Genomic DNA, 27,819 nt, shown 5'->3' with positions numbered 1-27,819 from the left:
CATATTACTACCTCTCCTTTCTGTAAAATGATGGAACTTGAATTGGCTAAGAAGGAAAGGACAGGTAAGACGACTGATGTCCCCTAATCTGGCCTTTTTTATAGGGGGACTATATGTCAGTGGCCTTCTGTTCTCAGTTCGTTAGAAACACAATCCCCAATGCCCAGATTGCCCCACCTCTCTGCACCCAAGTACGGATGTCCAAAGCGTCCTCGTTTCTCCCGATTGACCCCAGCTCCATATCCCGAAGTATAACTGATGACCCTGATTAACCGTTGCTCCCCGAGAAAAGAATGTTTAGCCTCTGTCCCTCTCTCATGATGATAGAAGATTGCCAGGGCTTGGGTTAGAAAGACGAGTCTCTACCGAAGGATCCGATTTCGAGTTTGATGGAATACGCAGTTGATAGGAGTCTGACTTCTCTCCATATACGTCATGAATGAACGCCAAATAGACTTAGTGCAAACTCAGTAGAAATGCCCGCATACATACTTCATAGTGATAACTTCTGACCGTGACCGATGAACGTATCCCCAACTACTTAAGATTGGGGGCGGAATTGAAATGTATAAATGTCTTCTCCTGCCAGTTCTCTAAAGCTTGTTTTGTACCCATTCAAAGATACACAATCACCGGAGGAGAGGGGCCGGACGTGACGCACAGCCTAGCCGCAGATCATGAAGCACATGTGACCTCGACCAAAGGTGGAGCCGCAGAGCAACGAGACGCGGGACGAGGCACTACTCTCAAACACGGAAAATGAAAGGACGGAGGGCTGCCTTGAAGCCCTCTGCTTGCTGACCCACGTGTGCCAGAAGTCCCCACCCCTTTGAGCCCGATTGATGGGCCTGCCTGCTCGTTATCCTTTGCTCCCTTGGTTTGTCTCAAAGATCTGATCCCACTCCGCCCTCTCTTCCCTCGATTATCCGACAACCCCCCCCTTTTTTCCACATGGATTTTGACTCAGAGAAGAAGAACAGCATTTAGTTAGAATAGGGTTTGCCACGGAAGGAGAAAGAAATGCAGGTGCCCAGCATGAGGCACCCTTAACGAGATTAGTTAGGAAACAGGACTGTGGTCTAACAGCAGAGGAGAGATCGCACCCTTCGACATGTAAGGATGGATCCGAGCTGGACCTATAGCTCCACCGCCGGTGCTCAACAGCGCCAACGGAAGAAAACGAACTACCAGAGCCTACCAGTGATGGCTCGCTGCTAAAAAGACACTGTGGCGAAGACACCCCCCTCCCCTTTCTGAACTTTCTACCCCCCCTGACTACTTGCTTGTATTGAACTGAATTCCTCCCTCAACCACTTTGTATTGCTTTCAAAATGTTTCATCGGTCACTCTTGACTGTACATTGATATGGTTCCATAATGTGTCGGAACATTTCCTTGATTGACCGCAAAATGTTTCATCGGTCACTTTTGACTGTACATTGATACCGCCGGAGAGAGAGTCAGAACATGGTTCCATAATGTGTCGGAACATTTCCTTGATTGACTCCGACTGAGTAGTATACCGATCTCTAGACTCGTATATATAACACGACAAATGTAAATTCATCTGTATTGCACCTCGTCTATCGCATCGACTGCACATGGTTATATGCAATCCGCCAGTATTGACAAACGCTATTTCATTGACCACACATGGCTATATGTACACCCCGTCAGTTATGATAAACATGAAAATGAACTAACTTATGTTAAAAAGCGGCGACTGTGGAAAATGACAATGTATATGTACATAAGCGGCGTTCATTTGTGTTCACCATACCCCTCGCTGTAAGCAGAACGAATACCGCGAAGCATTGACCGCATCATCCCGCCAGCATAGGCCCATGCACGCACGTACCAGACAGCCATTTTAGGCACCAAGGCCTCTCTGCCCGTTTGTTAAATCCCCAGCACGCCCCCCCCCCGTTGAACACCCCCGCTCTCTCATGCATAGGCCATAAAACCCTCTCCCTCTGCGCGACCCTGCTCTAAAAGTGACACCCCTGCCTGACCGACACCCCCCCGCATTCCTCCCAGGAACACCCTTCCCCTCTGATGACCCCCCCGGCTACACCTGGCCTCTCGACCCGATCCCAAGTCATAAAACAAAGCCTCATGGATGTACCCTCCCTGTCCCCGCATAGCAAAACGTGATACACCAACCGAAGTGCCCGATCTTATCGCCTGCCCAACCTTAGATTTGACCACCCCCTCTTGCCCTCGTGTCCTGTTGGAATGTCCGGCTGCAAGATTACAATCACATGTTACATTTGGGAGGGGAAACGACATCCGAGCGACAGGCATGGGAATAGGCCTGAAGCTGGGATTCCAAACGTGCCTTTTCGTACTTCAAAGTTTCTTTATTGCAATAAGGAATGTTTGTGCATCATAAACCTGTGTATAAAAGACGGAGCCTCAGAGAAACTTGTTAGAGCACCTTTTGAAGACATTGTGCGTGTGTCCGAAATGACAGGCTCTCCTCATGAGAAATAAAAATCTGTTCCTGCACTCCCGCTTCCAGCGCCCGTCTCTTTATTTGGTAGCTGATCAAAATGGGAACTAAGAGGCGTCTTGTGCCAGCAGCCTGGGCATCGGTTGTAATTTGGGCTGTTTTTTCCTCAACTCCACCCTCAAACTCCACCCTCAAACTCCACCCTCCACCCTCCAACTCCACCCTCCAGCTCCACCCTCCAACTCCACTCTCCAACTCCAACTCCACCCACCAACTCCACCTCCACCTCCAGCCTCCAACTCCACCCTCCAACTCCACCCTCAAACTCCGCCCTCCAACTCCAACTCCACCCTCCAACTCCACCCTCCAACTCCACCCTCCAACCCCAACTCCATCCTCCAACCCCAACTCGACCCTCCAACTCCACCCTCCAACTCCACTCTCCACCCTGCAACTCCACCTTCCAACTCCACTCTCCAACTCAAACTCCACCCTCCAACTCCACCCTCCAACTCCACCCTCAAACTCCACCCTCAAACTCCACCCTCCAACTCCACCTCCACCCTCCAACTCCACCCTCCAACTCCAACTCTACCCTCCAACTCCACCTCCACCCTCCAACTCCACCCTCCAACTCCAACTCTGCCCTCCAACTCAAACTCCACCCTCCAACTTAACCCTCCAACTCCACCCACCAACTCCACCTCCACCCTCCAACTCCACCCTCCAAATCTACCCTCCAACTCCACCTTCCAACTCCACCCTCCAACTCCACCCTCCAACTCCTCCCTCCAACTCCTACTTCAACCCCAACTCCACCCTCCAACCCCACCCTCCACCCTCCAACTTCACTCTCCACCCTGCAACTCCACCCTGCAACTCCACCCTCCAACTCCACCTCCTGTCAGGATTTGGTTCATATTGCGGCTGCCTGACTGTTGAAACTACCATTCCCATGATGCTTGGCGGGAGGAGGAAGTACTTCTGCTGAGATCGCGCTTGCACTGACGCACGCAATTCCGTTGTTCATCGTTGTGTAGCTGGCGTGCTGATCGGCGTCCTTTCACTGCTGGTCTCCCTGTTCCCTGTTTGCGGGCCCCCTGGCTGGGTGCTGGATCGTCGTCTTGTTTACTTGGAGAAGAAGCCTTCGGGTAGGAAATCCACCCTCCAACTCCAACTCCAACCGCCAACTCCACCCTCCAACTCCACCCTCCAACTCCACCCTCCAACTCCACCTTCCAACTCCACCCTCCAAATCCACCCTCCAACTCCAACTCCACCCTCCAACCCCAACTCCACCCTCCACCTCTACCCTCCAATTCCACCCTCCAACTCCACCCTCCAACTCCACCCTCCAACTCCAACCTCCAACTCCATCCTCCAACCCCACCCTCCAACTCCAACTCCACCCTCCAACTCCACCCTCCAACTCCACCCTCCAACTCCAACTCCACCCTCCAACTCCACCCTCCAACTCCACCTTCCAACTCCACCCTCCAACCCCAACTCCACCCTCCAACCCTAACTCCACCCTCCACCCTCAAACTCCACCCTCCAACTCCACCCTCCACCCTGCAACTCCACCCTGCAACTCCACCCTCCACCTCCTGTCAGGATTCGGTTCATACCGCACCTGCTTGACTGTTGAAACTACCATTCCCATGATGCTTGGCGGGAGGAGGAAGTACTTCTGCTGAGATCGCGCTTGCACTGACGCACGTAATTCCGTTGTTCATCGTTGTGTAGCTGGCGTGCTGATCGGCGTCCTTTCACTGCTGGTCTCCCTGTTCCCTGTTTGCGGGCCCCCTGGCTGGGTGCTGGATCGTCGTCTTGTTTACTTGGAGGAGAAGCCTTCGGGTAGGAAATCCACCCTCCAACTCCAACTCCACCTGCCAACTCTACCCTCCAACTCCACCCTCCACCTCCACCTTCCATCTCCACCCTCCAACTCCACCTTCCAACTCCACCATCCAAATCCACCCTCCAACCCCAACTCCACCCTCCAACCCCAACTCCAACCTCCACATCCACCCTCCAACTCCACCCTCCACCCTCCAACTCCACCCTCCAACTCCACCCTCCAACCCCACCCTCCAACTCCAACTCCACCCTCCAACTCCACCCTCCAACTCCACCCCCCAACTCCAACTCCACCCTCCAACTCCAACTCCACCCTCCAACTTCCAACTCCACCCTCCAACTCCTACCTCCAACCCCACCCTCCAACTCCACCCTCCAACCCCAACTCCACCCTTAAACTCCACCTTCCACCCTGCAACTCCACCCTCCACCTCCTGTCAGGATTCGGTTCATACCGCGCCTGCCTGACTGTTGAAACTACCATTCCCATGATGCTTGGCGGTAGGAGGAAGTACTTCTGCTGAGATCACGCTTGCACTGACGCACGTAATTCTGTTGTTCATCGTTGTGTAGCTGGCGTGCTGATCGGCGTCCTTTCACTGCTGGTCTCCCTGTTCCCTGTTTGCGGGCCCCCTGGCTGGGTGCTGGATCGTCGTTTTGTTTCCATGGAGGAGAAGCCTTCAGGTAGGAAATCCACCCTCCAACTCCAACTCCACCATCCAACTCCACCCACCAACTCCAACTCCACCCTCCAACTCCACGGCCACCCTCCAACTCCACCCTCCAACTCCACCCTCCAACTCCACCCTCCAATTCCAAATCCACCCTCCAACTTCACCTTCCAACTCCACCCTCCAAATCCACTCTCCAACTCCACCCTCCAACTCCACCCTCCAGCTCCAACTCCACCCTCCAACCCCAACTCCACCTCCACCCTCCAACTCCACCCTCCCCCCTCCAATTCCACCTCCACCCTCCACCCTCCAACCTCCAACTCCACCCTCCAACTCCACCCTCCAACTCTAACCCCACCATCCAACTCCACCCTCTAACTCCAACTCCACTCTCCAACTCCACCCTCCAACTCCACCCTCCAACTCCACCCTCCAACTCCACCCTCCAACTCCACCCTCCAACTCCACTCTCCAACTCCACCCTCCACCCTCCAACTCCACCCTCCAACTCCAACCTCCAATTCCACCCTCCAACTCCACCCTCCAACTTCGCCCTCCAACTTCGCCCTCCAAGTCAACTCAACCCTCCAGTCTCCAACTCCAGCTCCACCCTCCACCCTCCAACTCCACCTCCACCTCCAACTCCACCGTCTAACTCCAGTCTCCAACTCCACCCTCTAACTCCAACTCCACCCGCCAACTCCACCCTCCAACTCCACCCTCCAACTCCACCCTCCAACTCCACCCTCCAACTCCACCCTCCAACTCCAACCTCCAACTCCACCCTCCAACTCCACCCTCCAACTCCACCCACCAACTCCACCCTCCAACTTCGCCCTCCAACTCCAACTCAACCCTCCACCCTCCAACTCCAGCTCCACCCTCCACCCTCTAACTCCACCCTCCAACTCCACCTCCACCCTCCAACTCCACCGTCTAACTCCACCCTCCAACTCCACCCTCCAACTCCATCTCCACCCTCCAACTCCAACTCCACCCTACAACTCCAACTCTACCCTCCAACTCCACCCTCCAACTCTACCCTCCACCCTCCAACTCCACCCTCCAACTCCAACCTCCAACTCCACCCTCCAACTCCAACTCCACTCTCCAACTCCACCCTCCAACTCCAACTCCACCCTCCAACTCCAACTCCACGCTCCAACTCCACCCTCTAACTCCACCCACCAACTCCACCTCCACCCTCCAACTCCACCCTCCAACTCCAACTCCACCCTCCAACTTCCAACTCCACCCTCCAACTCCACCCTCCAACTCCAACCTCCAACCCCACCCTCCAACTCCACCCTCCAACCCCAACTCCACCCTTAAACTCCACCCTCCACCCTGCAACTCCACCCTCCAACTCCACCCTCCACCTCCTGTCAGGATTCGGTTCATACCGCGCCTGCCTGACTGTTGAAACTACCATTCCCATGATGCTTGGCGGTAGGAGGAAGTACTTCTGCTGAGATCACGCTTGCACTGACGCACGTAATTCCGTTGTTCATCGTTGTGTAGCTGGCGTGCTGATCGGCGTCCTTTCACTGCTGGTCTCCCTGTTCCCTGTTTGCGTGCCCCCTGGCTGGGTGCTGGATCGTCGTCTTGTTTCCATGGAGGAGAAGCCTTCGGGTAGGAAATCCACCCTCCAACTCCAACTCCACCATCCAACTCCACCCACCAACTCCAACTCCACCCTCCAACTCCACGGCCACCCTCCAACTCCACCCTCCAACTCCACCCTCCAATTCCAACTCCACCCTCCAACTTCACCTTCCAACTCCACCCTCCAAATCCACTCTCCAACTCCACCCTCCAGCTCCAACTCCACCCTCCAACCCCAACTCCACCTCCACCCTCCAACTCCACCCTCCCCCCTCCAATTCCACCTCCACCCTCCAACCTCCAACTCCACCCTCCAACTCCACCCTCCAACTCTAACCCCACCATCCAACTCCACCCTCTAACTCCAACTCCACCCTCTAACTCCAACTCCACTCTCCAACTCCACCCTCCAACTCCACCCTCCAACTCCACCCTCCAACTCCACCCTCCAACTCCACCCTCCAACTCCAACCTCCAATTCCACCCTCCAACTCCACCCTCCAACTCCACCCTCCAACTTCGCCCTCCAACTTCGCCCTCCAAGTCAACTCAACCCTCCACCCTCCAACTCCACCTCCACCCTCCAACTCCAACTCCACTGTCTAACTCCAGTCTCCAACTCCACCCTCTAACTCCAACTCCACCCGCCAACTCCACCCTCCAACTCCACCCTCCAACTCCACCCTCCAACTCCACCCTCCAACTCCACCCTCCAACTCCAACCTCCAACTCCACCCTCCAACTCCACCCTCCAACTCCACCCACCAACTCTACCCTCCAACTTCGCCCTCCAACTCAAACTCAACCCTCCACCCTCCAACTCCAGCTCCACCCTCCACCCTCTAACTCCACCCTCCAACTCCACCTCCACCCTCCAACTCCACCGTCTAACTCCACCCTCCAACTCCACCCTCCAACTCCATCTCCACCCTCCAACTCCAACTACACCCTACAACTCCACTGTCCAACTCCAACTCTACCCTCCAACTCCACCCTCCAACTCTACCCTCCACCCTCCAACTCCACCCTCCAACTCCAACCTCCAACTCCACCCTCCAACTCCAACTCCACTCTCCAACTCCAACTCCACCCTCCAACTCCACGCTCCAACTCCACCCTCTAACTCCACCCACCAACTCCACCTCCACCCTCCAACTCCACCCTTCAACTCCAACTCCACCTCCACCCTCCAACTCCACCCTCCAACCTCCACCCTCCAACTCCAACTCCACCCTCCAACTCCACCCTCCAACTCCAACTCCACCTTCCAACTCCACCCTCCAAATCCAACCTCCAACTCCACCCTCCAACTCCACCCTCCAACTCCACACTCCAACCCCAACTCCACCCTCCAACTCCACCCTCCAACTCCACCCTCCAACTCCACCCTCCACTCTCCAACTCCATCCTCCACCGCCTGTCAGGATTCGGTTCATACCGCGCCTGCCTGACTGTTGAAACTACCATTCCCATGATGCTTGGCGGGAGGAGGAAGTACTTCTGCTGAGATCGCGCTTGCACTGACGCGCATAATTCCGTTGTTCATCGTTGTGAAGCTGGCGTGCTGATCGTCTTCCTTTCAATGCTGGTCTCCCTGTTCCCTGTTTGGGGGCCCCCTGGCCTATTTGGGGGCCCCCTGGCTGGGTGCTGGATCGTCGCCTTGTTTACTTGGAGGAGAAGCCTTCAGGTAGGAAATCCTCGTGTAAAGTTTGGAGCGCTGTGAGTTTGGTTGCCACGCGCTACCGTATATTTGCTTGAATTGTCCCCCTCTTCCCCCCTTTTCTTTCCTGGAGTTCTACGGAGAAGCGGGACACGGTGGTGTCTTTTAACCACGCGTCGCCGTATTCGTAAGACTGGCTTCACCGAGTACTTTTATTTACAGACCTTGGTAACCTGAGCGCTGTGGTGCTGTCTAACCACGCGCTACAGGGTTTCGATGATTATTCCCTTTTTGGAGAAGCGGTGCGTTGTGGTGGCCCTACACGTTGCCGTATTTCTTCTTGCTCAGCTATGGATGTCCCTGCCAGGTTTTAGTGCTGACAGCGGAGCGTGGTGGTGAAAATAACCACACGTTGCCGTGTGTTTCGATTTCTCCTTGTGGCATTGAACTGGGCGGAGGAAGGTGGTTTTCTGCTTTGCCACTTCCTACCGTATCAGTTTACAAGAACATTAAATGGCAATCTATAATAAGTTATACTTTGGTTTCTCACCTTTTGGAAAGGATACACCTTTATTGGAGAGTACATTATCTACGTTCAAAGAGTGACTTGCCTTCTAGCCATACACTTACGTTACACATGGTATGTGGGCAGGTATTGCACAAAGTAAGTTTATGTTGTGGTCATAGTAGTCATGGTACTAAGCATGCATGTCATTTTCCTGTGATTTCAGATTTGTCCCTGGAGAAAAGAGGTCTTGCATTCTCTGCCATATTAAGAGATTTATTTTGACAATATAAGAAAGGTATTTCATAATCTAGTGAGAATTATTGAGAGTAGTCAATTGCTAAACACAGTGTTTATAACCTTGTTTTTATGTTGTTTCAGATCCTTTTCCCTGCTGCATCCTTCCCTTTCCTTTCTCTCGCTTGATGGTTCGGACACCCTGTGTCTCTACAGCAGGGTGTTGGTAACATCAGGAGGTGGACCCCTGTTAGCAACAACTGGATCCTGCGGAGCATACCTGACACCTCCACCCTCCATCTCCACCCTCCAACTCCAACTCCACCCTCCAACTCCACCTCCACCCTCCAACACCACCCTCCAACTCCAACTCCACCCTCCAACTCCAACTCCACCCTCCAACTCCACCTCCACCCTCCAACTCCACCTCCACCCTCCAACTCATCCCTCCAACTCCACCCTCACAACTCCACCCTCACAACTCTACCCTCCAACTCCACCCTCCAACTCCCACCCTCCAACTCCAACCTCCAACTCCAACCTCCAACTCCACCCTCCAACTCCACCCTCCAACTCCACCCTCCAACTCCACCCTCCAACTCCACCCTCCAACTCCACCCTCCAACTCCACCCTCCAACTCCACCCTCCAACTCCACCCTCCAACTCCACCCTCCTACTCCACCCTCCAACTCCACCCTCCAACTCCACCCTCCAACTCCACCCTCCAACTCCACCTTCCAACTCCACCCTCCAAATCCACCCTCCAACTCCACCCTCCAAATCCAACCTCCAACTCCAACTCCACCCTCCAACCCCAACTCCACCCTCCACCTCCACCCTCCAACTCCATCTCCACCCTGCAACTCCACCCTCCACCTCCACCCTCCAACTCCACCCTCCACCTCCTGTCAGGATTCGGTTCATACCGCGCCTGCCTGACTGTTGAAACTACCATTCCCATGATGCTTGGCGGGAGGAGGAAGTACTTCTGCTGAGATCACGCTTGCACTGGCGCACGTAATTCCGTTGTTCATCATTGTGAAGCTGGCGTGCTGATCGGCGTCCTTTCACTGCTGGTCTCCCTGTTCCCTGTTTGCGGGCCCCCTGGCTGGGTGCTGGATCGTCGTCTTGTTTCCTTGGAGGAGAAGCCTTCGGGTAGGAAATCCACCCTCCAACTCCAACTCCAACTCCACCATCCAACTCCACCCTCCAACTCCACCGCCACCCTCCAACTCCACCCTCCAACTCCACCCTCCAACTCCACCCTCCAACTCCATCTTCCAACTCCACCCTCCAAATCCACCCTCCAACTCCACCCTCCAACTCCACCCTCCAGCTTCAACTCCACCCTCCAACCCCAACTCCACCCTCCACCTCCACCCTCCAACTCCACCCTCCAACTCCAACTCCACCCTCCAACTCCAACCTCCACCCTCCTACTCCACCCTCCAACCCCACCCTCCAAATCCACCCTCCAACTCCAACCTCCACCCTCCTACTCCACCCTCCAACCCCACCCTCCAACTCCACCCTCCAACTCCAACCTCCAACTCCAACTCCAACCTCCAACCTCCAACTCCACCCTCTAACTCCAACTCCACCCTCTAACTCCAACTCCACCCTCTAACTCCAACTCCACCCTCTAACTCCAACTCCACCCTCCAACTCCACTCTCCAACTCCACCCTCCACCCTCCAACTCCAACCTCCAACTCCACCCTTCAACTCCACCCTCCAACTCCACCCTCCAACTCCACCCTCCAACTTCGCCCTCCAACTCAAACTCAACCCTCCACCCTCCAACTCTAGCTCCACCCTCCACCCTCCAACTCCAACTCCACCCTCCAACTCCACCCTCCAACTCCACCTCCACCCTCCAACTCCAACTCCACCGTCTAACTCCACCCTCCAACTCCACCCTCCAAATACACCCTCCAACTCCGCCCTCCAACTCCACCCTCCAACTCCATCTCCACCCTCCAACTCCAACTCTACCCTCCAACTCCACTGTCCAACTCCAACTCCACACTCCAACTCTAACTCCACCCTCCAACTCTACCCTCCACCCTCCAACCTCCAACTCCACCCTCCAACTCCACCTCCACCCTCCAACTCCACCCTCCAACTCCAACTCCACCCTCCAACTCCAACTCCACCCTCCAACTCCACCAACTCCACCTCAACCCTCCAACTCCACCCTTCAACTCCAACTCCACCTCCACCCTCCAACTCCACCCTCCAACTCCACCCTCCAACTCCAACTCCACCCTCCAACTCCACCCTCCAACTCCAACTCCACTTTCCAACTCCACCCTCCAAATCCACCCTCCGCCTCCACGCTCCAACTCCACCCTCCAACTCCACCCTCCAACTCCCCCGCCAACTCCACCCTCCAACTCCACCCTCCAACTCCACCATCCAACTCCACCATCCAACTCCACCCACCAACTCCAACTCCACCCTCCAACTCCACGGCCACCCTCCAACTCCACCCTCCAACTCCACCCTCCAACTCCACCCTCCAATTCCAACTCCACCCTCCAACTTCACCTTCCAACTCCACCCTCCAAATCCACTCTCCAACTCCACCCTCCAACTCCACCCTCCAGCTCCAACTCCACCCTCCAACCCCACCTCCACCCTCCAACTCCACCCTCCCCCTCCAATTCCACCTCCACCCTCCACCCTCCACCCTCCAACCTCCAACTCCACCCTCCAACTCCACCCTCCAACTCTAACCCCACCATCCAACTCCACCCTCTAACTCCAACTCCACTCTCCAACTCCACCCTCCAACTCCACCCTCCAACTCCACCCTCCAACTCGACTCTCCAACTCCACCCTCCACCCTCCAACTCCAACCTCCAATTCCACCCTCCAACTCCACCCTCCAACTTCGCCCTCCAACTTCGCCCTCCAAGTCAACTCAACCCTCCAGTCTCCAACTCCAGCTCCACCCTCCACCCTCCAACTCCACCTCCACCTCCAACTCCACCGTCTAACTCCAGTCTCCAACTCCACCCTCTAACTCCAACTCCACCCGCCAACTCCACCCTCCAACTCCACCCTCCAACTCCACCCTCCAACTCCACTCTCCAACTCCACCCTCCAACTCCACCCTCCAACTCCACCCTCCAACTCCACCCACCAACTCCACCCTCCAACTTCGCCCTCCAACTCAAACTCAACCCTCCACCCTCCAACTCCAGCTCCACCCTCCACCCTCTAACTCCACCCTCCAACTCCACCTCCACCCTCCAACTCCACCGTCTAACTCCACCCTCCAACTCCACCCTCCAACTCCATCTCCACCCTCCAACTCCAACTCCACCCTACAACTCCAACTCTACCCTCCAACTCCACCCTCCAACTCTACCCTCCACCCTCCAACTCCACCCTCCAACTCCACCCTCCAACTCCAACTCCACTCTCCAACTCCACCCTCCAACTCCACCCTCCAACTCCAACTCCACCCTCCAACTCCAACTCCACGCTCCAACTCCACCCTCTAACTCCACCCACCAACTCCACCTCCACCCTCCAACTCCAACTCCACGCTCCAACTCCACCCTCTAACTCCACCCACCAACTCCACCTCCACCCTCCAACTCCACCCTCCAACTCCAACTCCACCCTCCAACTTCCAACTCCACCCTCCAACTCCACCCTCCAACTCCAACCTCCAACCCCACCCTCCAACTCCACCCTCCAACCCCAACTCCACCCTTAAACTCCACCCTCCACCCTGCAACTCCACCCTCCAACTCCACCCTCCACCTCCTGTCAGGATTCGGTTCATACCGCGCCTGCCTGACTGTTGAAACTACCATACCCATGATGCTTGGCGGTAGGAGGAAGTACTTCTGCTGAGATCACGCTTGCACTGACGCACGTAATTCCGTTGTTCATTGTTGTGTAGCTGACGTGCTGATCGGCGTCCTTTCACTGCTGGTCTCCCTGTTCCCTGTTTGCATGCCCCCTGGCTGGGTGCTGGATCGTCGTCTTGTTTCCATGGAGGAGAAGCCTTCGGGTAGGAAATCCACCCTCCAACTCCAACTCCACCATCCAACTCCACCCACCAACTCCAACTCCACCCTCCAACTCCACGGCCACCCTCCAACTCCACCCTCCAACTCCACCCTCCAATTCCAACTCCACCCTCCAACTTCACCTTCCAACTCCACCCTCCAAATCCACTCTCCAACTCCACCCTCCAGCTCCAACTCCACCCTCCAACCCCAACTCCACCTCCACCCTCCAACTCCACCCTCCCCCCTCCAATTCCACCTCCACCCTCCAACCTCCAACTCCACCCTCCAACTCCACCCTCCAACTCTAACCCCACCATCCAACTCCACCCTCTAACTCCAACTCCACCCTCTAACTCCAACTCCACCCTCCAACTCCACCCTCCAACTCTAACCCCACCATCCAACTCCACCCTCCAACTCCACCCTCCAACTCCACCCTCCAACTCCACCCTCCAACTCCACCCTCCAACTCCACCCTCCAACTTCGCCCTCCAAGTCAACTCAACCCTCCAGTCTCCAACTCCAGCTCCACCCTCCACCCTCCAACTCCACCTCCACCCTCCAACTCCAACTCCACTGTCTAACTCCAGTCTCCAACTCCACCCTCTAACTCCAACTCCACCCGCCAACTCCACCCTCCAACTCCACCCTCCAACTCCACCCTCCACCCTCCAACTCCACCCTCCAACTCCAACCTCCAACTCCACCCTCCAACTCCACCCACCAACTCCACCCTCCAACTTCGCCCTCCAACTCAAACTCAACCCTCCACCCTCCAACTCCAGCTCCACCCTCCACCCTCTAACTCCACCCTCCAACTCCACCTCCACCGTCTAACTCCACCCTCCAACTCCACCCTCCAACTCCATCTCCACCCTCCAACTCCAACTCCACTGTCCAACTCCAACTCTACCCTCCAACTCCACCCTCCAACTCTACCCTCCACCCTCCAACTCCACCCTCCAACTCTACCCTCCAACTCCAACCTCCAACTCCACCCTCCAACTCCAACTCCACCCTCCAACTCCACCCTCCAACTCCACCCACCAACTCCACCTCCACCCTCCAACTCCACCCTTCAACTCCAACTCCACCTCCACCCTCCAACTCCACCCTCCAACCTCCACCCTCCAACTCCAACTCCACCCTCCAACTCCACCCTCCAACTCCAACTCCACCTTCCAACTCCACCCTCCAAATCCAACCTCCAACTCCACCCTCCAACTCCACACTCCAACCCCAACTCCACCCTCCAACTCCACCCTCCAACTCCACCCTCCAACTCCACCCTCCACTCCCCAACTCCATCCTCCACCGCCTGTCAGGATTCGGTTCATACCGCGCCTGCCTGACTGTTGAAACTACCATTCCCATGATGCTTGGCGGGAGGAGGAAGTACTTCTGCTGAGATCGCGCTTGCACTGACGCGCATAATTCCGTTGTTCATCGTTGTGAAGCTGGCGTGCTGATCGTCTTCCTTTCAATGCTGGTCTCCCTGTTCCCTGTTTGCGGGCCCCCTGGCCTATTTGGGGGCCCCCTGGCTGGGTGCTGGATCGTCGCCTTGTTTACTTGGAGGAGAAGCCTTCAGGTAGGAAATCCTCGTGTAAAGTTTGGAGCGCTGTGAGTTTGGTTGCCACGCGCTACCGTATATTTGCTTGAATTGTCCCCCTCTTCCCCCCTTTTCTTTCCTGGAGTTCTACGGAGAAGCGGGACACGGTGGTGTCTTTTAACCACGCGTCGCCGTATTCGTAAGACTGGCTTCACCGAGTACTTTTATTTACAGACCTTGGTAACCTGAGCGCTGTGGTGCTGTCTAACCACGCGCTACAGGGTTTCGATGATTATTCCCTTTTTGGAGAAGCGGTGCGTTGTGGTGGCCCTACACGTTGCCGTATTTCTTCTTGCTCAGCTATGGATGTCCCTGCCAGGTTTTAGTGCTGACAGCGGAGCGTGGTGGTGAAAATAACCACACGTTGCCGTGTGTTTCGATTTCTCCTTGTGGCATTGAACTGGGCGGAGGAAGGTGGTTTTCTGCTTTGCCACTTCCTACCGTATCAGTTTACAAGAACATTAAATGGCAATCTATAATAAGTTATACTTTGGTTTCTCACCTTTTGGAAAGGATACACCTTTATTGGAGAGTACATTACCTACGTTCAAAGAGTGACTTGCCTTCTAGCCATACACTTACGTTACACATGGTATGTGGGCAGGTATTGCACAAAGTAAGTTTATGTTGTGGTCATAGTAGTCATGGTACTAAGCATGCATGTCATTTTCCTGTGATTTCAGATTTGTCCCTGGAGAAAAGAGGTCTTGCATTCTCTGCCATATTAAGAGATTTATTTTGACAATATAAGAAAGGTATTTCATAATCTAGTGAGAATTATTGAGAGTAGTCAATTGCTAAACACAGTGTTTATAACCTTGTTTTTATGTTGTTTCAGATCCTTTTCCCTGCTGCATCCTTCCCTTTCCTTTCTCTCGCTTGATGGTTCGGACACCCTGTGTCTCTACAGCAGGGTGTTGGTAACATCAGGAGGTGGACCCCTATTAGCAACAACTGGATCCTGCGGAGCATACCTGACACCTCCACCCTCCATCTCCACCCTCCAACTCCAACTCCACCCTCCAACTCCACCTCCACCCTCCAACACCACCCTCCAACTCCAACTCCACCCTCCAACTCCAACTCCACCCTCCAACTCCACCTTCCAACTCATCCCTCCAACTCCACCCTCACAACTCTACCCTCCAACTCCACCCTCCAACTCCAACTCTAACTCCACCCTCCAACTCCACCCTCCAACTCTAACTCCACCCTCCAACTCCACCCTCCAACTCCACCCTCCAACTCCACCTTCCAACTCCACCTTCCAACTCCACCCTCCAAATCCACCCTCCAACTCCACCCTCCAAATCCAACCTCCAACTCCAACTCCACCCTCCAACCCCAACTCCACCCTCCACCTCCACCCTCCACCTCCACCCTCCACCCTTCAACTCCACCCTCCACCTCCACCCTCCAACTCCACCCTCCAACTCCTGTCAGGATTCGGTTCATACCGCGCCTGCCTGACTGTTGAAACTACCATTCCCATGATGCTTGGCGGGAGGAGGAAGTACTTCTGCTGAGATCACGCTTGCACTGGCGCACGTAATTCCGTTGTTCATCATTGTGAAGCTGGCGTGCTGATCGGCGTCCTTTCAATGCTGGTCTCCCTGTTCCCTGTTTGCGGGCCCCCTGGCTGGGTGCTGGATCGTCGTCTTGTTTCCTTGGAGGAGAAGCCTTCGGGTAGGAAATCCACCCTCCAACTCCAACTCCAACTCCACCATCCAACTCCACCCTCCAACTCCACCGCCACCCTCCAACTCCACCCTCCAACTCCACCCTCCACTCTCCAACTCCACCCTCCAACTCCACCCTCCAACTCCACCCTCCAACTCCACCCTCCAACTCCAACCTCCAACTCCAACCTCCAATTCCACCCTCCAACTCCACCCTCCAACTTCGCCCTCCAACTTCGCCCTCCAAGTCAACTCAACCCTCCAGTCTCCAACTCCAGCTCCACCCTCCACCCTCCAACTCCACCTCCACCCTCCAACTCCACCCTCCACTCTCCAACTCCACCCTCCAACTCCATCTTCCAACTCCACCCTCCAAATCCACCCTCCAACTCCACCCTCCAACTCCACCCTCTAACTCCAACTCCACCCTCTAACTCCAACTCCACCCTCTAACTCCAACTCCACCCTCCAACTCCACTCTCCAACTCCACCCTCCACCCTCCAACTACACCCTCCAACTCCAACCTCCAACTCCACCCTCCAACTCCACCCTCCAACTCCACCCTCCAACTCCACCCTCCAACTTCGCCCTCCAACTCAAACTCAACCCTCCACCCTCCAACTCTAGCTCCACCCTCCAACTCCACCCTCCAACTCCACCCTCCAACTCCACCTCCACCCTCCAACTCCAACTCCACCCTCCAACTCCACCCTCCAACTCCACCCTCCAAATACACCCTCCAACTCCGCCCTCCAACTCCACCCTCCAACTCCATCTCCACCCTCCAACTCCAACTCTACCCTCCAACTCCACTGTCCAACTCCAACTCCACACTCCAACTCTAACTCCAACTCCACCCTCCAACTCTACCCTCCACCCTCCAACCTCCAACTCCACCCTCCAACTCCACCCTCCAACTCCACCCTCCAACTCCACTCTCCAACTCCACTCTCCAACTCCACCTCCACCCTCCAACTCCACCCTCCAACTCCAACTCCACCCTCCAACTCCAACTCCACCCTCCAACTCCACCTCCACCCTCCAACTCCACCCTTCAACTCCAACTCCACCTCCACCCTCCAACTCCACCCTCCAACTCCAACTCCACCTTCCAACTCCACCCTTCAAATCCACCCTCCGCCTCCACGCTCCAACTCCACCCTCCAACTCCACCCTCCAACTCCACCCTCCAACTCCACCCACCAACTCCACCTCCACCCTCCAACTCCACCCTTCAACTCCAACTCCACCCTCCAACTCCAACTCCACCCTCCAACTCCACCCTCCAACTCCACCTTCCAACTCCACCCTCCAACTCCATCCTCCAACTCCACCCTCCAACTCCACCCTCCAACTCCACCCTCCAACTCCACCCTCCAACTCCACCCTCCAACTCCACACTCCAACTCCACACTCCACACTCCAACCCCAACTCCACCCTCCAACTCCAACTCCACCCTCCAACTCCACCCTCCACCCTCCAACTCCATCCTCCACCGCCTGTCAGGATTCGGTTCATACCGCGCCTGCCTGACTGTTGAAACTACCATTCCCATGATGCTTGGCGGGAGGAGGAAGTACTTCTGCTGAGATCGCGCTTGCACTGACGCGCGTAATTCCGTTGTTCATCGTTGTGAAGCTGGCGTGCTGATCGGCTTCCTTTCACTGCTGGTCTCCCTGTTCCCTGTTTGCAGGCCCCCTGGCCTATTTGGGAGCCCCCTGGCTGGGTGCTGGATCGTCGCCTTGTTTACTTGGAGGAGAAGCTTTCAGGTAGGAAATCCTCGTGTAAAGTTTGGAGCGCTGTGAGTTTGGTTGCCACGCGCTACCGTATATTTGCTTGAATTGTCCCCCTCTTCCCCCCTTTTCTTTCCTGGAGTATCTACGGAGAAGCGGGACACGGTGGTGTTTTTTAACCACGCATCGCCGTATTCGTAAGACTGGCTTCACCGAGTACTTTTATTTACAGCCCTTGGTAACCTGAGCGCTGTGGTGCTGTCTAACCACGCGCTACAGGGTTTCGATGATTATTCCCTTTTTGGAGAAGCGGCGCGTTGTGGTGGCCCTACACGTTGCCGTATTTCTCCTTGCTCAGCTATGGATATCCCTGCCAGGTTTTAGTGCTGACAGCGGAGCGTGGTGGTGAAAATAACCACACGTTGCCGTGTGTTTCGATTTCTCCTTGTGGCATTGAACTAGGCGGAGGAAGGTGGTTTTCTGCTTTGCCACTTCCTACCGTATCAGTTTACAAGAACATTAAATGGCAATCTATAATAAGGTATACTTTGGTTTCTCACCTTTTGGAAAGGATACACCTTTATTGGAGAGTACATTATCTACGTTCAAAGAGTGACTTGACTTCTAGTCATACACTTACGTTACATATGGTATGTGGGCAGGTATTGCACAAACTAAGTTTATGTTGTGGTCATAGTAGTCATGGTACTAAGCATGCATGTCATTTTCCTGTGATTTCAGATTTGTCCCTGGAGAAAAGAGGTATTGCATTCTCTGCCATATTAAGAGATTTTGACAATATAAGAAAGGTATTCCATAATCTGGTGAGAATTATTGAGAGTAGTCAATTGCTAAACACAGTGTTTATAACCTTGTTTTTATGTTGTTTCAGATCCTTTTCCCTGCTGCACCCTTCCCCTTCCTTTCTCTCGCTTTATGGTTCGGACACCCTGTGTCTCTACAGCAGGGTGTTGGTAACATCAGGAGGTGGACCCCTATTAGCAACAACTGGATCCTGCGGAGTATGCCTGACACCTCCACCCTCCATCTCCACCCTCCAACTCCACCCTCCAACTCCAACTCCACCCTCCAACTCCACCCTCCAACTCCACCCTCCAACTCCAACTCTACCCTCCAACTCCATCTTCACCCTCCAACTCATCCCTCCAACTCCACCCTCACAACTCCACCCTCCAACTCTACCCTTCAACTCCACCCTCCAACTCCAACTCCACCCTCCAACTCCACCCTCCAACTCTAACTCCACTCTCCAACTCCACTCTCCAACTCCACCCTCCAACTCCACCCTCCAACTCCACCCTCCAACTCCACCCTCCATCACTCTAGAAAACACCACCACATCACTCAGGGACACCACCACATCACTCAGGGACACCACCACATCACTCAGGGGCACCACCACATCACTCAGGGGCACCACCACATCACTCAGGGGCACCACTCAGGGGCACCACCACATCACTCGGGGACACCACCACATCACTCAGGGACACCACCACATCACTCAGGAGCACCACCACATCACTCGGGGACACCACCACATTACTCGGGGGCACCACCACATCACTCGGGGACACCACCACGTCACTCGGGGACACCACCACATCACTCGGGGACACCACCACATCACTCGGGAACACCACCACATCACTCAGGGACACCACCACATCATTCGGGGACACCACCACATCACTCAGGGACACCACCACATCACTCAGGGACACCACCACATCATTCAGGGACACCACCACATCACTCAGGGACACCACCACATCACTCACGAACACCACCACATCACTGGGGGACACCACCACATCACTGGGGGACACCACCACATCACTCGGGGACACCATCATATCACTCGGGGGCACCACCACATCACTCGGGGACACCACCACGTCACTCAGGGACACCACCACATCACTCGGGGACACCACCACATCACTCGGGAACACCACCACATCACTCAGGGACAACACCACATCACTCAGGGACACCACCACATCACTCAGGGGCACCGCCACATCACTCTGGGGCACCACCACATCACTCTAATACACCACCACATCACTCTAATAGACCACCACATCACTCTAATACACCACCACATCACTCAGCCCAACCACATCATCACTCAGCACCACAACAGCACTGTCCTTGCTTGCTACCAACAAGCATTGCCATAGCCAATAGGACTCGCATTAGGAAAGTGTAAGCTATTGGCTTTGTGAATAACAATGCTATTAATTTATATATTTTCAAAGCCAACGCATATTAAAAAAATGTGTCATTTACAATACCAATAGCTCACACTTTCCTAATGCGAGACCTATTGCGTTGCAAATGCTTGTTTTTTTACTCGTTTTTCAGGTGTTTCAGTGGCTGCATAAAACAGAAGACCATAAACATCTAGAAAACATAATTTACTGTAAAATAGCATTTCCTTCAATATATGAGTGTCCTTACTTACCTTCAGGAGAGGAGGCCCTTTGCTCTTTTGAAAAATGAAAATTCAGTGCCATCGCTCAGAATCTTGACGAAACCCACTGTGGTGCAATGGAAAATTAAGGCTGTTCAGCCTCTTAAAAACAGCAAGTGTACCACTTTGGACATTAAATGACACTATTAGAAAGTCTGTCTGTTTTCTGTAATAGTAAATGTGTTTTACCTCGTACTTGAACCGATGCACTCAGTTTTTTCTTTCTTGTCCAGCTGTTTAAACCTCTGCAGTCCAACCTTCAGTTTGTACAAGTAGCCTTCCCATGTCATCTTCAAATCAGTCAAGTAACCAAGTCTCTGCTGAAAGATACCACTCTGCTCCTCCAAATCTTTCCTGAGATGCTGGGAGTGCACAAACATTAACCAGCACCGTTAAAAAGAAAATGTGTTAAATACAATAATGCCATTTCTTATAAAATCATATGGTGGTAAACTCAATTATTTCAAAGCTGTTTTTTATCATTCGTGGTTCTACAATGTGAAAAGTGTCAGTATCATCGATCCCTCAAGGATACGGACTCCTCCTTGGCTCTAAATCAAACGCAGTTATGTGAAGATTTAACGGAATAACCTGTCCCCTCATTCTCAAATACCGTAATCTGTTATTAGTCATTTCAGAAGGGCACCTTTGTCCTTTGGTAATATGGTCAATCCAGTGCTCAATAGAATTGAACAATGTTATTAAAAAAAATTGGGTTACCAGGCGTTTTAAAGCTGTCGAACAAGAGCTTGTCTTTTTCCAGAAGCACTGCAAAGGAATTTTCCCTGTTTTCCCAACACTGGATTATGAGTGCACGATTTATTGCTTATAGTCTAAAAACAAAACTAGCCGGTTCTCACACTTTAAAGAGCTGTATATGGTCATTGTTTAGCAATCCCGACACATCTTGGAATAAATACTTGACCTTTTGCTTGGAAACTCTAAAGGCTCAGGATATATGGTCAATTTCGCTATCCATAGAGGTGAAATCCAAACTTTTGACTAAACAAGCAAAAAGTATTTCCTATGAACATGACGCACAATCAGTGTTAAAGCTCTTTCAAGGCAGCTGGGCCTCTAAACTCTACGCCCCAAAAACATTACTGCTCTTTCTCTCATCGCCCATGAAACCTCATGTAAAACACCAACTAATGAGACTACGTTTTGGCTTAATCCCACTGATGGCATATAATTTCGGTCAAGGATACAAGAAAGCTGCCCCCACACAATGCCGCTTCTGCAAACAAGAGGAGGAAAACCTAATTCACATCTTGTGAATTTGTAGTCGTTTACTAGCCCAACAAACTTTTTGGCTTCGTCCGATTTGGCTTTCTCTTAACATCAGGACATGCCAAGAAGCACTGGAAGTATGCATGAGGGTCGACTCATCCCAGATGGCGACTCGCTTTGTAAAATATATGTCTGAAATTAACTTTTTGTTACCACTAGATGACCAAGAATGAACTCTATTTCCCAAAATCAATTTTCCCTTTTCTATGAGCTTACTGCTTTTATCGAATTTGATTAGTGTTTTTTTTCTTAACTTTTAGCCAGTGTCTGTAAAAATTGCAATGATTTTAATTAATTATGCAAATAAAACTCTTAATTTCCTCAGCAATACCTTTACGCCAATAGGTCCCGTCGGTCGACTCTGCAATTGTGGTTGGCGTGGTGGTCGCCGGAATGACGTTGCGGTATCTACTTAGATGCCGCTCTCACGCGCAGTCGTCAGTTATTTACACGACTACCCATGCCAGAAGCGCAGAGCCATGCAAGACACTGACCACTGGTTCACGAAAACTAGGGCCCTGAAAGGGACTCCCTTACCCTAGAAGTCTGTTCGCAGAATGGGGAGGATGGGTGGGGTATTGAGGAATCCATAACTAATCTATGTCTCTTTACAGCTATATCATTACCGAAGGTAAGTAACTTGTTCATCTGAAAGAGACAATTAGTTATGGATTCCTCACCTTAGAATAGATACCCCAGCGGGGTGGTGGTGGGTCTGCGAATCAAGTTCACACCAGAAAGTCCTGGAGAACCAAGCAGCCAAAGAAGCCGTCCCTCCAGACTTGCCTTTCCAGCAGTAGTGTTTGGTAAACGTGTGCAATGAAGCCCACGTAGCTGCCTGGCAGATGTCAAGAAGGGGGACACCACGTCTCAAAGCGTAGTGGCCGCTGTCACCATGGTGGAATGGGCAGGCACCACAACTGGAAGTTCCTTTTTCCCTAAGGAATAGCAGATATTGATTCAAAGATTCAAAGATGGTTCATTTTTGCACAGTCCGACCTTTCTGGCGCCCACATAACCAACAAAGAGCTGGTCATCCACCCTGAATTGTTTTGTGCAATCCAGACAGAACGAAAGTGCACGTTTTGGATCCAGATGGTGGAGCCTCTCTTCGTCTTTAGAAGGATGTAGAGGCGAAAAGAAGGTGGGCAAAGTGATGGTCTGTCCTATATGGTAAGAGGTAATCACTTTGGGAAGGAAAGAAGGCCTAGTGCGGAGGATGACCTTGTCTGGATGAACAGCCAGGAAAGGAGGCTTAGAAGAAAGAACTTGTAGCTCACCCAGCGAGCAGAGGTGAGTGCAACCAGAAAGACAGTTTTAAGAGTCTAAGAGGACAGCTATGTAGCGGCTCGAAAGGAGAACACATCATATAAGTAAGAACCAGGTTAAGTCCCACTGGGGCATCACAAAAGGAGTTGGAGGAAACAAATGAGTAATGCCTTTAAGGAAGTGATTTACAATAGGGGACTTGAAAAAAGAAGGCTGGTCAGGCCTTTTCCTTTTTTAACAGATCAAGTTACTCACTATAGTTGCTCTAGAATCCATAGTTAACTCTGTTAAGCATACATGGGGGCCCTTCAATTATTTGGGAGCTAAGAGGTTTTTACTGATAAAAATGTAAAATAATAATAATGAACAAGTGACTTACCTTCGGTAACAATATATCTGCAAGAGACATACTTTAGGTATGGATTCCTCACCTTAGGATTACCCCTTGGATTCAGACTGGATGGAGAGAATTTTGTTCCTCCGCAGTACCTCTGCGCGTTGATAGGTGGCGTCAGTCGATTCTGCGTTTGTCGTTGGCGTGGTGGTGGTCGGAATGACATTGTGGTATCTACTTAGACGCCGCCCTCGTGCTCTGATGTCAGTTATTTACACGGCATCCCACGCCAGAAGCGCAGAGCCATGCAAGAAACTGACCACAGGCTGAAAGATAGCCTTTGAGAGTGCCCAGAACAGAGCCCTGCTGGGCCAAAGAAAGAATGAAGAGAACCTCTGAAAGGGTTGCAGAAAGGGGATCCACAGCCTTTGCTGCGCACCATGACACAAATTTGTTCCATCTACAGGCGTATACCGTTTTGGTGGAGGGACACCTGGCTGCCAAGGTAACCTTACGGACTTCGGGAAGAAGGTCGTAAGCCGTCAAGTGTTGCCACTCAATCTCAACACAAGGAGGTGGAGTCTGGACAGGTTTGGGTGGAGGACCGTCCCCAGCGTCTGTGACAGAAGATCCTCCCGAAGAGGTGGGGGGGGCGCTAGGTAGCGCACTTGCAGATGGCCGCTAGTTAGTGAGCTCCTGCCGCCCGGCGTCATTTATCCTTCAAAAATATCCTTTATTGGCCCATCGGCGACCCACGAGCTACCTGCCCTACGACTGCATGGCGAGTGTCACCCTTTTCGATTGCCTGCAGCCCTGGTAATCTGCTGCGGAAGCTGGCCCCGCCTGTAGGAGAGTAGGGTCTGCTATCCTATGGTCACCCCATTTTTTTCCTTTTTGCTTCACTGGTTTTCGACTTAATGTGGCTGTGGGCCTGCTAATCAGACCCACAGCCCTGCTGTTCTCTCTCTAAATTCACAACCATGTACTTTAGGTACATCACCAATTGGGATGGGGTCACCTTATGAGCCCCTGTACAGTGTATTATAGGTACCCAGGGCATAGGTGCATCCAAGGCCTACCAGGGGCTGCAGCATATCTTTTGCCACCCCTGGCTGGCCATCCAAACTGACACAACTGGCTGATCACTCAGCTGGGGCAAGGTCGTGTAATCACCCCTTGCTTAGATATAGCATACCTATGTCTAACCTTATATCTGGACACATATACACCTATAAGTCACTCCTACGGCAGGCCTTAACAATCCTGAAGGCAGAGTGCTTAGTTTTATGTGAGATGGTGCTCTAGCATGAGCTGAGCCTGTCTGCAGCTTTCGGATCCATGTCCTTATAGCTGTTCCATTATATTGCCATACCATATACTCTTAAGTGCATTATAATCCTCGCAATTAGATGCTATCTTTGGTTTGGCTTTATCAAAACATGTCGTGTAAGGTGTCATACGCTTTAGAATACTACCCCTCGCCAATTCTGCCGACGGGGGTAGCATACAAACCCTTCTAGAGGGAGAAGACATGTTGCTAACAGTAATCCCGGTTAAAGTTAACCAGAGCCTCAGCATCACAAAATGGATGCTGCTGCCACAGAAACAAGTCTGGCCTCCTGCTGCTGACCGAAACTCCAGCAGTGGAAGCCTGGACAATAGGTTTCCTGTCACAGGGAGGTGCTAGCACCACCCCAGACAGGAGATAGTGGATTGGGGCAGGGAGGGCTAAATGAAACTAGACACTGCCTGGGGCACACAAGGTGTCCCATGCATAGGCCAGTTCAAACCGGTGCTGGGGCACTCCAGCCCCAGGTCTGGCGCGAAACTGGACAAAGGGAAAGGGGTGTAACCACCCCCTTCCTGGGTCCCACCCATAGGAGGGACCTAGCATGTAATCCAGCCCCATGATTTGGAATAAAGGTAAGAGCTGTGTCCATAGACTTTAGATAATCCTGACTGAAACTTCGATACGAAACTCTGGACCCTTCGACATCCTACTCGACGTAGAAGACTGAAGAATCTCCCTTGTGGTCAAGGAGTGACCACCCTGTGCAAGCAGGCACCATCAAGCGCTCAACGGTTTGCTTTGTTGTTGCTCCCGCCGCAGCTCGAACAACAAAGACCAACAAGAACCGGACTTCCAGACATCCAACAGCCCGATCCACAGCCACAGCAAAGCTGAGACCCGTGGAGGCGACGTGAGATGTGGGACCGGCCATCTTGGAAAGCCAGCGAAGTGCTTCCTGTGCAGCTCCCAAGGCACCCTCGAAGCTGTGCATTGGGGATTGAGAAGCCCCACCCCCGAGCAGCTTTTGCCCCGAAGATCCCCTCTCCACACTCACCGAGTGCTGCGTGGGGCCCTTTTGAATTTTCCTGCTCGACACGTCTGTCCGGTCACTTGCCCGTTGGCTAGTGGCCTCTGTGACGATGAACCTTCGAATTTTCAACGCGGGTCTGGTTGCTCCAGACTGGCCCTTGCTCCCCTGAAAAGGAGCAGCTCATCAGACCTTGCTGGTCTGATCCATAAGCCATCTTCGATTCCTGCGTGTGTTGCATTTGCCAAGGCCTGTTGACTCTGAATCGAGAACCGACACCGCCAACAGCGAGAGCCTTTATGGGACCGTCCGTGTCCAGAACCTGGTTGTCGTCGACACCTCCTGGTCCACGTGGCAGCGGAGACAAGCTTCACGACATCACTTGATTGCAACCTGACATTGCCTGGTTCCTTCCTGGTCACTGGCTAGTGACCCAGACTCTGTCCCCTCTGCTTTCAGGTACTCTACATCTTCGATCCACCCTTGGATCCAACCGGACTCTTCTCTCCTGTCGCCTGCAGCATCTTTTCTCCAAGGCTCCATATAACTCCACGATGAAACCCGACACACTTTGACAACTATGCACCCGCTTCCTGTGTGTGAGGTAACGCGAGTACTGCGGTGCTCCTGTAGAGATTTACATCCCTAGTGTCCTAGTTTTAAGTGGTTACGTTCTAGTCCAGTCGGAAGACTTCCAAATCTGCAACTTTCTAACTTTACGCACCCATTGACTTCTATTGGTGCACGCGTTTGCATTTAGACACTGCACCCGCATCCTGTGGGCCTCCTACGTCCTAATTGCTGTTAGTCCAGTGTAGCCCCAGCGATTCTCAAGGCCCTAGGCCTTACCATTGTTCGTGACGTGGTTCTTATACCACTATTTTAGTATATGGTTTTACGGGCCACCAGGGCCTATCCATATTTGTGCAACTTTTGTATGTTATATTAAGTTACTTGTTATACGCTTGTGCTCCTGTGCTCATAAAGAGTTAAGGGGATTTATTTAGAAATAAATACATATATATTTTGAATATATAACCTGTGTGGTGTCCTTTCATTTGGTATTAAAAGGTTTGCATATGGTAAAACAGCTGGCTTCACATGCCCTCTTGAGTTTAGCCTAAGACTGCTTTTGTCCATGCTACCACTAGGATAGCTGGTCTATAAGGTTGACTTTACAACCATCACCATAAGGGTTGTTTGGACTGGTGCAAGGTGCTCACTAGAATAGTGAACATCATATACCAGGCCAACTTCTCACATTGGTGTGCAGCAGTTGAGATTTGAGCTTGCTGTTGTTTTACCAATTGTAATCTTTGATATCATTTGAAAGATCATATTAGGTACCATAGGTACATATAACAAAGCTTAAAATACTTACGTTCTACTGAACTTAGTTGTTGTAGAGGAAAGGGCCTAGCACACCCTGAGTATAACTCCTAGAGAGGTTCCAGTAGGTAAACACTCAGTGTAAGTAGGTGCATACACCCCCACCTCACTAGACATGTCTGGCACAGGTGAACCTTCCAGTTCTCTACCTGTGGTAAGTGACCCTCCCAGGGCACCCTCCAGATATGATATGCTCAACTTTCGAGAGATGAGGTCATTGTGTACCTCAAGAAGGTTGAAACAGGGTTCCAACTCTACCATCCAACACCTGATAGAAGTCCTAGAGGCAGCTGATCTTGAGAAGGCCTCTAATCCAGGCCCCCTAGATAATACAGGTGAAGGAGTACCCACTACAGAAGATGACCCCTTAACTCCAGAAGTAGAGGAGGAGGAAGAGGAGGAGGAAGATTCTGATGATGGAGGAGATGGCCAGGTTGAAGTCAGGAGGCTTAGCCAGGCTAACCTAAGTTTACATGGAATGGAGAGGTGTTTCACCTTTCCAGGCCTAATAGTAGACTTAATCCAGGCAATAGAAGGGAAAGATCTCCTTCCAGGGAATCTCTCCTCTCTAATGCCTCAAGGGGTTCTCAAAGGGGAATGACTTCCCCCCAGAGAAGAGAACATGAGGCTAGGATGAGAGCTGTCCAACTTCAGATAGACAAAGAGGAAACAG

General features: G+C 52.6%; 1 protein-coding gene across 11 annotated transcripts in view; it reads right to left on the bottom strand.

The window, feature by feature from the left end:
* The window catches only part of KASH5 (KASH domain containing 5), a 3,089,192-nt gene that overhangs the window by 702,878 nt on the left and 2,358,495 nt on the right, over positions 1 to 27,819 (bottom strand). For 9 of the 11 annotated variants that reach the window (XM_078655089.1, XM_078655092.1, XM_078655090.1 and 6 more), the window contains one exon: positions 20,736 to 20,908. The exons of the other annotated variants lie outside the window; for them this stretch is intronic. In XM_078655089.1, coding sequence (XP_078511215.1) covers positions 20,736 to 20,908 — 173 coding nt within the window. The remainder of the gene's footprint in view (positions 1 to 20,735; positions 20,909 to 27,819) is intronic. 11 annotated transcript variants of the gene reach the window in all.

This window comes from Lissotriton helveticus, chromosome 7 (genome assembly GCF_964261635.1).
Source record: "Lissotriton helveticus chromosome 7, aLisHel1.1, whole genome shotgun sequence".
Taxonomy (NCBI): domain Eukaryota; kingdom Metazoa; phylum Chordata; class Amphibia; order Caudata; family Salamandridae; genus Lissotriton; species Lissotriton helveticus.
This window is presented reverse-complemented; position numbering and strand designations above follow the sequence as displayed.